Source organism: Orycteropus afer, unplaced genomic scaffold, assembly GCF_000298275.1.
Source record: "Orycteropus afer afer isolate SDZICR_OR568_19922 unplaced genomic scaffold, OryAfe1.0 scaffold00136, whole genome shotgun sequence".
Lineage (NCBI taxonomy): Eukaryota > Metazoa > Chordata > Mammalia > Tubulidentata > Orycteropodidae > Orycteropus > Orycteropus afer.
The window spans coordinates 3228480-3238672 of NW_006921723.1; the positions used below are offsets into that span (position 1 = coordinate 3228480).

General features: G+C 52.5%; 1 protein-coding gene across 1 annotated transcript in view; it reads left to right on the forward strand.

The window, feature by feature from the left end:
• Positions 1 to 9958, forward strand: part of ARMC6 (armadillo repeat containing 6) — a 22399-nt gene extending 12441 nt beyond the window's left edge. Inside the window, exons 3-7 of the mRNA XM_007945376.1 lie at positions 4513 to 5086; positions 7380 to 7525; positions 8271 to 8402; positions 8805 to 8942; positions 9746 to 9958. Of these exons, the coding sequence (XP_007943567.1) occupies positions 4513 to 5086; positions 7380 to 7525; positions 8271 to 8402; positions 8805 to 8942; positions 9746 to 9958 (1203 nt within the window). The remainder of the gene's footprint in view (positions 1 to 4512; positions 5087 to 7379; positions 7526 to 8270; positions 8403 to 8804; positions 8943 to 9745) is intronic.
• Positions 9959 to 10193: the final 235 nt, after the last annotated feature.

Here is a 10193-nt window from a genome sequence, read left to right on the forward strand (position 1 = left end):
GACTCGATGGCACATAACAACAACAACAACTCACCAAAGCAGGAGGTGGAACAATGTTTTGTGCAGTATGTTATGCCATTTGAGCTTGATGTCCTTCAGGATAGATCTTGAAACATTTTTTTTGACCATAAATGCCACGCCATTCATCTTCAATCTGTCATTCCTGGTATGATAGATCGTTTGATTATCTGATTCAAAATGGCCAAAACCAATCAGCTCACTAATACCTAGAATATCAATCTTTATGTGTTCCATTTCATTTTTGACAACTTCCAATTTTCTTACATTCAAACTTTGTACATTCCATGTTCTGATTATTCATAGATTTTTGCAGCTGTTTTTTTCCCATTTTGAGTCATGCCACATCAGCAAATGGAGGTTCTGAAAGCTTTACTCCATCCACATCATTAAGGTTGACTCTACTTTGAGGAGGCAGCCCTTTCCCAGTCATATTTTGAGTGCCCTCCAACCTGAGGGGCTCATCTTCTGGCACCATATCAGACATTGTTTCAGGGCTATTCATAAAGTTTTCCAGTAATATAAGAGACAGTGTTTCACTGTTATTTGTAAGCTTTTCACTGGCCAATTCTCTGAGAAGTGGATGGCCTCTTCCTTCTTCCAAGTCTGTCTTAGTCTGGAAGGTCTGCTGAAACCTGTCTACCATGGATGACCCTGGTATAACCTCATGTCATAACCTCCAGCTTCATAGCAACATGCAAGCCATCACAGTATGACAAACCGACAGACAAGTGGTGGACAATGGCATGAGACAGCAAGAAATGCTGGCAACAACAGCAGAGCCCAGCAACAGAGAAACGGCGGCAGCAGTACGAGCAGCTTGAGCCACAGGACCAGCAGATGGCTGTGGTGGGTTTGCGGGCCCACAGAGCAAGAGAGAGCTGAGTGCCTTTGGGCAGGAGGCTGGCCAGCAGAGCATGGTGCCTCTAGGAACTTGTCAGCAGACCTAAAGTGTTGTGACACTTGCCTAAGCAGGGCAGAGCCTGGCATGGTCAAGAGGAGAGTCTGCTTGCAGGCACAGCTGAGGAGCTGAGACTCATCCTGGTTGAAAGCTCTCCTGACTGGTAGACTGTATCCTGTCTCCTGAGTTATTACTTTGAAGTTGATCTTGGTCCCGAGTTGTAGGGTGTTACTTCCCTAATAAATCACGCAATTGTGAGTATGGTCTCTGAGTTCTCTGTGGCCATTGCACTGAATCACTGAACCCAGCAGAGAAGTAGAGAGTGCCGTGGGAGGGAAGGCTGGTGCCAGAAAGGATTTTGCAGAGTGGAGGTATGTCTGACCTCCACCTCATAGAATCCAGCTTTGTGCTGATCCTGAATCTGATCCCTCTTTCTGAATATAGACAGGCTCTGATGCTACTGGGTTATAGCAGGAAACCCCTTGTTTTGTTCAACCTTTGCTCTTTTTCCTTCTTGACTTTTTAAATTTAAATTTAATTTTTCATTACAGAAGAAGAATATGAATATGTTCTTGGCATAAAAGATTCAACCCATACTCAAGCACTAACAGAACTGGAAGTCCCCTGTCCCATTCCCTCATACCACCCCTTTTCTTGTTCTTCTCAGGAAGTGATGCATAGACCCTTGGGTCTGCACCCTCCCAGCCCTTCTGAACCTCACAACAGAGCCAACCCCCTCCTTGTACATCTTCACCCCATGCACTATTCACCTGTGTAGGTATAGGGGCTCCAGTGTGTGAAAAAGGCTCACAATGAGGGAGAAGAAGTCAAATCTGTGATGCCTTTTGACATGAATCTGCTAGAGTCATAAACTGTGTAGCAAACAGGCTTGTAGAAAAAAACCAAGTCTTGAAACTGAGTAAAAAGTGAGTCAGGCCACTAAATCTGTGTGGAAATTTACAGGCTAAAAGCCCTCAGTCACAGAGAGTGAAGGGACCCAGGGACAAGCACAGCAGACAGATGTGGCCCTTGCCGCTGTCGGCAAGTCAACGCCGACTCATGGTGACCCCGTGTGTGTCAGAGTAGACCTGGGCTCCGCGGGTTTGCAAAGGCTGAGTTTTTGAAAACAGAACTTGAGGCCTCTCTTGAGGCCTTTGGGTGGGTTCAAAAGGGTCCATCCTTTGGGTCAGCAGCCACACACAGACCGTCTGCACCACCTGGTTCATCACCCCACCCTTCCATTTCTAGCAAGTGTCATCTCAGCAAGCAGGCCCTACTTCAAGGTCACGGGGTTAACAAGCCCACTTAGAAACCCAGCTTTAGGATGAGATCCCAGCCAAGGTGAGAGAGTCCACTTAAGTGTGATGGGTACAGTGTACCCCACCCACCCATTGCCCTCTCTTTTTCTCCCACATTTGAATAAACGCAGAATGATTGTGATTCCAGCAGTGAGCACTCTCAAGGGCACTGAGCTCACATGCTTTTTCCAGTTTCTTTACGAGGTTCCTGCTGCAGCGCCATGGCCTCTGGTTTTAACTTACTTGTTAATACTCTGTTGAGCTATCAGCTACTGACCAAAAGGCTGGCAGTTTGAACCCACCCAACAGTGCTGTGGAAGAAAGCCCTGGCAGTCTGATTCCATAAAGATCACACCCCAATGACATACCACACAAAAACATTGTTCTACATCATGCTTTGGTGAGTAGCGACTGGGGTCTTGCCAAGTGGCCATCTAGATGCAACAACGATGGGTCTCTCCTCATCCAGAGCAAAGAAGAATGAAGAAAACCAAAGATGCATGGAAGCAATCAGTTCAAGGGACTGGTAGACTGTTACTTTCAGTCTGTATGTCCCAGAGACCAGAAGAACTAGATGGTACCCAGCTACCACTGTCAACCACCTGGAGGGGGTTTGGTACAGGAGATCCTGGATAGAGTGGGAGAACAATGCGGAACAAAACTCAAAATCATTAAAAAAAAAAAAAAAAAAGAAAGAAGATCAGGTTTGCTGGTCTGATAGAGCCTGGTGAGACCCCTGAGACTATGGCCCCTAGTTACTCTTCAGGTCTGGAACTGAACTCACTCCTGTGGCTTCCAGCCAAACAATAGACAGGCATATGGGGTGAACGTTTACATCAGGTAGATACACTCCTTGGAGAGATCAATCGTGGAAAAACAGAAAGGCAGTGTTTGCACAGGGAGACAGCATAGGGGACAGGAATGCATAGGAAGAAAGGACACAGAGAAGAGGTAACTACAGGGAGGAAGTGGGAAGAGAGCTGTTACATTGTGGGGAATTGCAGTCAATGTCATGAAAAAAATGTGTATGCATTGCTGTATAGAAAATGAATTTGCTTGGTAAACTTTCACCCAAATCACAATAAAAATTAAAGATCACAGCCCAGGAAACTCTGTGGAGCTCAGTCCTACTCTATAACACAAGGAGTTGCCACAAGTCAGAATCAACTCAGTAGCAATGGGTTTGCAGAGTTTTGGGTTGAGCTATCAAATGACCTCTGTCAGATATACAAGTCTGAGGCTAGGGTGGGGGGTGGGGGATCTGCTGAAGGGCAGTTGAGGTGAGTGCCAGCCCTTTGGGCAGTGGTTTCTGCTAAGCCGCCTCCATCTGGGGACAGATGCCAGTGATGTTAGACATTAGCACCAGGACACGGATTCAAATGGTGCTCATCAGAGGCATGTGGTCCTGCCCCTGAATGGCAACTAGAACTCTCTGTACTTTTAAAACTGTCTTCTCTCTTTAATAATACATTATAACTAATTAATATTACGTTAACATAATTATTGTTGTTGCTAGTTGCCATCAAGTTGATATTCCAACTCAAGGTGACCCCATGTGTGCAGAGAAGAACTGTTCCGTAGAGTTTTCAAGGCTGTGACTTTTTCAAAGCAAATTGCCAGACTTTTCTTCTCCAAGGTGCCAGTGGGCTCAAACTACCAACCTTTCAGCTAGTAGTTGAACGCTTAACTGTTTGTAATTTAATTAATATTTAATCATAATTAAATACTGTTTAATATTCTACTCAAGGCCTTAGAATTGAATCTGGGTAAATCCACTGGGTGTGTAGTGTGGTTCTACTTGGCAGAGCCTTGATAATTATGTTGAGTGAATGAGACAAAAGGAGACATCTGGGACTGGCAGGTCCAAGGACCTCCAAAGACAGCTGAGCACTGCAGGTGTGTTAGCCAGCTATGGCCGCATAACAAATGTCAAAAGTCAGTGCCATTATGTCTTCTATGATCCTGGAACCTGACTGGGCTGCCAAATGGTTCTTCCACGGGTCTTACTTGGGGCGGCCTATGCAGGGGCAACAAGGGCTGAAATGTTTATGAGACTGTGCTTACATGCCATCCAGGGACACTGGGGTTTCCAGACCTCTTCCTTTCCATGTACCTTCTGCAGCCAGGCAGCCAGACCCCCTTCATGGAGCTCAGGGCTCTGACATGGTGGCTATGGAGGGTACCATGGCCAGGACTGGCCCAGATCTGGGGAGGGAACCCACAGAGTGTGAGCATGTGCGCTGCAGTTGGGGTACTGTCTCTGAGCCCCACAGCTGTCTCTCCTGTGTCCTCTAGGCCCTGGATGCCTTGCGGGAAGCCCTGGCCCACTCCCAGCCACAAGAGTTGTCGGTGCCTCTGGCTCACTTCCGTGATCAATGCCAGCAGAACAGGTCTTGCTGCTTCCTCGCTGCCCAGAAGGGGGCCTATCCTGTGCTTCTCACTGCCTGGCAGCTAGCCACAGAGGGCAACCCAGCCCTCCTGCTCCAGGTGCTGGACACCCTCACAGCACTTACAGATGGCCAGCCTGACCTGCTAGATGCCCAAGGCCTCCAGCTGCTGGTGGCCACACTGGCCCAGGGCGCTAGCGCAGCTGACCTCACCTGTGCCGCGCTCCGCCTGGTACGCCATGCCTGCCTGAAGCACGAGCAGAACCGGCAGGCCCTGGTGAAGGCTGGCGTGCTGCCCCTGCTCACTGGAGCCATCTCTCAGCACGGCAGCTATGCTGACGTGGTCCGAGAGGCCTGTGGGGCACTCCGTGTCATGACCTTTGACGATGACATCCGCGTGCCCTTCGGCCATGCCCACACTCATGCCAGGATGATCGTGCAGGAGAACCAGGGCCTGAAGGTGCTGGTCAAGGCTGCCCAAGGTAGGGGGCATGGGATAGACCCAGAGACGTCCTCCTCTGAGGCCAGGCTCAGCTGGGCAGTTTAATCTGCCCAAGATAGGGGGACATGGGTGATGCTGGGGGCACGGCCTCCTCTGTGGCTTGGGCCTCAGCTGGATGGTTCGTGTGCTGGCTGCCCAGGAGGTCTCCAGGCCAGGCCTCATTGGCCAGGCCCAAAGGGCCTCTCTCTGGAGCTCCTTGGGGAGGGGAGTTCAGGCATACAGATAGAATGGGGAAATGAAAGTACCCCCAGGGAAATTGGGGTGCTGTTTCCAAAGACAGAGTCCTTGATGCCTACACTATGGCTGGTCCTGATGAGGTTCACACTCCTGCCATATTCGGCCATAAATCTGTACATGTTTACGTGCCCCACTCTGCCCATGCTGGTCCCACCGTCACAGTGCTGATGCTCAGACCCTAGAGCCACTGTCCAGTTCACTGCTTCTACCTGAGGAGGGCCTGACCAGGGCCTGGAGCCTAGAAGGTGCTGGGGAAGTGATTGGCTCTGTCCTGCTACCCTGTGACCCCATCCACAGCTGTGTGAGCAGCGTGGGCATGTCCATGCCCCCTGAGAGGGCAACACAGGCCTGGCAGTCTCATGTCAGCTGCTCCTCTGTTGGTGCTCAACACCCGTCTTCTTCACTTATGGGAACTGTGTCAGCCTAGGTTCTCCAGGAAACAGAACCCACGTAACATATATATATATGCAGTCCTTGGGTAGCAGAAGTGCTTAACCCGCTTGGCTACTCACCAAAAGATTGGACATTTGAGTCCACCCAAAGACACCTCAGAAGAAAGGCCTGGTGATCTACTTCCAAAAAACTAGTCACTGAAGATTCCATAGAGTACATTTCTGCTCTGCACACATTCAGTCGTAATCAACAGCAACTAACAACAAATGTATCTCTATCTCTATATCCATCAAAAAAAAAAAAAAAACCAAACTCATTGCCATCAAGTCAGATCCCACTCGTAGTGACCCCTTCTTGGGTTTTGGAGGCAGTATCACTGCAGAAGTAGGTTGCCCAATCTTCCTTCCGAGGAGTGGCTGGAGGGTCTGAACCACTATCTATATATAAAAACAAAAACCAAACCCACTGCTATGAGTTGATTCTGACTCATCCCAACCCTATAGGACAGAGTAGAACTGCCCCATAGGGTTTCCAAGGCTGTAATCTTTATGGAAGCAGACTGCCTTATCTTTCTCCTGTGGAGCAGCTGGTGGGTTTGAACCACCAAGGTTAGCAGCCCAAAGCTTTTAACCACTATACCACCAGAGCTGCTTTAGCTCTGTATAGTAAGAGATTCATCTCATGGATTCAGCTCACATGATGGGGCTGCAAGTCTAAGACCTGCAGGGCAGAGCAGGTGGACACGGGCAGGGGCCGAGCCTGTGGTCCCTGTGCAGAATTCCTCCTCCTTTCTCTGGGTTTGTTCTTAAGGTCCTCAGCTGAGAGATGAAGCCCACCAGATTTGGAGGGTGGTCTCCTGTACTTACTCCCTGGTCTGTGGGTGTTAGCCATGTCTACAGACTGGCACAGTACCAGTCGGGGTCAGCTTGAATAACAGTCAAGTGTAACTGACCCTCATGGGTCTCCTCATGGGCTGTGGTACCCACCCTCAAACTGGGGATCTCTGCGAAGGCATCCCCTCCAGGTACCTGTGCGGGCTGCAGCATCACTGTGTGCTGTGTCTGGCCAGCCGTCCACATTTCCCTCTAGGGCATCTGGGTTTTGTGTCACACTTAGAAAGGTTCATGCCCATCCCAAGATCATAAAATTGTCTCGAGTGTTCTATTTTAGTGCTTTGCTGGTTTCATTTTCCAAGTGAGACTGTCAGTTAGTTGTCTGGGATTTCTATGGGGTGTGGGGGACAGACCATGCCTATCCCTCAGCAGCCAGCAGGGGGCGCTGCAGGCCCATCCCCAGAGCACTCTCTTCAGGTGCAGCCTCAGGTGTCAGTGGGCCTCCAGACCTCTGGGTGCAGGTGGTGCCCCATGAGGCAGAGGGGCTGGGCCTCCCTGATCAGAGCTGCAGCCCCCACTAGTAGAGGTGGGATCCATACCTGAGACCTCTGACCCTAAGCCCAGCTGGTTCTCCTACCCAGATCCACCATCCTCCTTCCAGGTCCTCCCAGGCTTCCCCTGGGTCCCTGCTGGAGCCCCTCCTGATCCCCTCATCTTCCTAATTCCCCCCAGCCCCTTCCCCAGGTCTCCTATCCCCTCCTGAACCCCCTCCCCCCATACATGCTCTCTCCCTCTACCCCCACCCCACAGCATTTCCTGACAACCCCAGCGTCCTGGGCGAGCTGTGCAGCACCCTGTCGCGCCTGGCTGTCCGCAATGAGTTCTGCCAGGAGATCGTGGACCTTGGGGGCCTGGATGTCCTAGTGGCCCTGCTGGATGATGACACCAACCACCAGGTGGGCACCAAAGACCCCCTTCTTGGGTTCCTTCCATTGTTTCCCTCAACCCTGGGCAGTGAGCTCTGTCCCTGTGCCTCAGCTGGCCCGGACCCCAAACCCCAGACCTTACCTTGACTCGGGATGGTTCAGAGGGAGGCCCCACACCCTGGCTGGCCTCAGGTTCCTCATCTATAAAATGGAGTGGGGACCCTGTTCATCCTGCTTTCATCTAACAGCATTTATCAGGCTAGGGCAGAGCCAGGAAAGCCCCTCAGTGGTACCTCGCCCACAGCATTGATGGTCATGCTGTCCCCAGCTGGTGGCATCACCAGGACACAGCCTGTGCACCAGACAGAAAGTCAGACTTGAACTGGTTTAAACTGGCTTCATCAAATAAGGGAAGGCATTTTGCCTGCGCTGCTGAAAATTCCTGAAAAGGGCTGAACCTCAGTTTCCCTCCCTCTCAGCTCTGCCTCCCACCTTACCCAGCTGTGGCCAGGACCCATGAGGTGATTGACTGGCCTGAGTCACATGCCCACAGAGGGACAGAGTCCACACACCCACACTGCCAAGCTGAACCAAGGTGTCTGGATCCCCATCCACCTCCTGGGCTCCTTCTTCTGCCAGCGGGGATCCCTGCCCATGGCCACACCTGTTCAAACTTGAACTGCCTGTGTGGCAGCTACAGAGTGGCTGCCCCAGACCCACACAGGAGTCCCCACAGCCCAGCCACCAGGAGCTGACTGCTCTGTCCTCACCACAGGACCTCGTGAAGCAGGTGCTAAGTGCCCTGCGTGCCATCGCAGGCAATGATGACGTGAAGGATGCCATTGTCCGTGCCGGTGGGGCCGAGTCCATTGTGGCTGCCATGACCCGGCACCAGGCCAGCCCCCAGGTGCACACTGTTGGGGGTGGGAGTGTGGTGTCCCAGTCAATGTGGGCATCTACCTGGTACTCCTCCCACTTCCTTAGACCAGGGCTAGGTGGAGGAGAGGGAGGCTGCGTGGGTGGGAGAGGCAGAGGGATGAGGCATCCAGGTGAGGAGAGCAAGAGATTAGGGTGAGGCATTCAAGGTGTCCCTGCATGCACCCACCCCGAGAGCAGGGCCCCTGGCCTGGAGTGACTGCCACACCAAGGAGGGCCTGACTGGGGTGGTTCAAGGTGTCCCTTTTCACCTGGTATCTTCACTGTTGTTGGCCTGTTACCAGCTGAGGTGACACCAGCCCATCTGGGGGTGGGAGAGGTCTCACTATCTACTCCCCTGGGACTCAGACACCCTTTGCTCCCCCTCCCCCAGGTGTGTGAGCAGAGCTGTGCAGCCCTTTGCGTCCTGGCCCTTCGCAAGCCGGAGAACAGCCGGGTCATCGTGGAGGGGGGTGGGGCCCTGGCCGCACTGGAGGCCATGAGGACACACCCACAGGAAGCCGGTGTGCAGGTGGATGGGGAGAGGGGCAGGTGTGGGGACAGGTGGGAGGGTAGCCCTCCTTCCTACCCTGGTTGCTTCATCTAACCCACCCCCAGTTGATGGCTTGGCATCTCCCCTGCTCTCTTCCTAGGTCTTACCCCTTGTCCGTTTTTTGTTCTTTTTAGAAGAGTCTGGGATAGAGAAGGAAATACAGGAAGCAGATATGGGTCTGCTGGTGCTTTGGAAGGCCCCCTGGCTGGTCCAGGGTACATGATAAGTTTTAGATGTGAGGACACCACTGGCCATGCCTCGTGGTTGGTCCTCCTCCCCACGCACCTGGAACCCAGATTCCTTGCTAGGCCCCTATCCTCCTGCCTCTCTGCCTCTACTCACCCACACCCCAGCACAGTGCCTCATCTAGGACCCCACACCTAGATTTTCCTCTGGCTCACCCACCACCTAGTCCATCCCCAACCACCCTGGCCAGGCAGCCCCTTACTTCTCACCCTCTAGAGGCAGATACCACCACAGTGCCCCCATGCCTGCACATGGCCAATGCCCAGTGAACAAATGAGTAACGATGAACCCACACACAGCTACCCTCTTCTATGCCAGTGTCCCTTGGGGTCCTGTCTTGGCTCTGAGATAGCCCTTGGGACCTCGGGCCCCCACTTACCTGTTCTGAGCTGCTGAAAGGTAAAATGAAAGCATGGACCAGGCCTGGCATAGTCAGCCATATTCCTCATTGGTGCTTCCTATTAGGTGATGATCCTGAGGCCAGAGTATACCCTGTCCCAGGGCCCCACAGCTCACACCACTCCTCCCCTCCCCAGAAACAGGCCTGCATGCTGATCCGCAACCTGGTGGCCCGCAGCCAGGCCTTCTCACAGCCCATCCTGGACCTGGGGGCTGAGGCACTCATCTCTCAGGCCCGCGCTGCCCACCGTGACTGTGAGGACGTGGCCAAGGCTGCACTGCGTGACCTGGGCTGCCGCGTGGAACTGTGTGAGCTGTGGACAGGCCAGAAGGGTGACTTGGCACTGTGACCCACTGAGCTACAGGGACTCAGGGTGAGTTGAGGGCTGCAGCAGGCATGGCCACCCTGCACTTTGTACCATAGCTGAGCCTGCCTGCTCCCACAGCAAGAGGTGCATCTGACAACACAGCTGGCAAGAAGTGCCCATCCTAGCTGCCCTGGCCCCACTTCCCAGCTCTTTCCTCCCAGAAGGACTTTCACAATGTTGCCAGAAATGGGGGGTCTGCTGCTTCCCTGTAATGCCT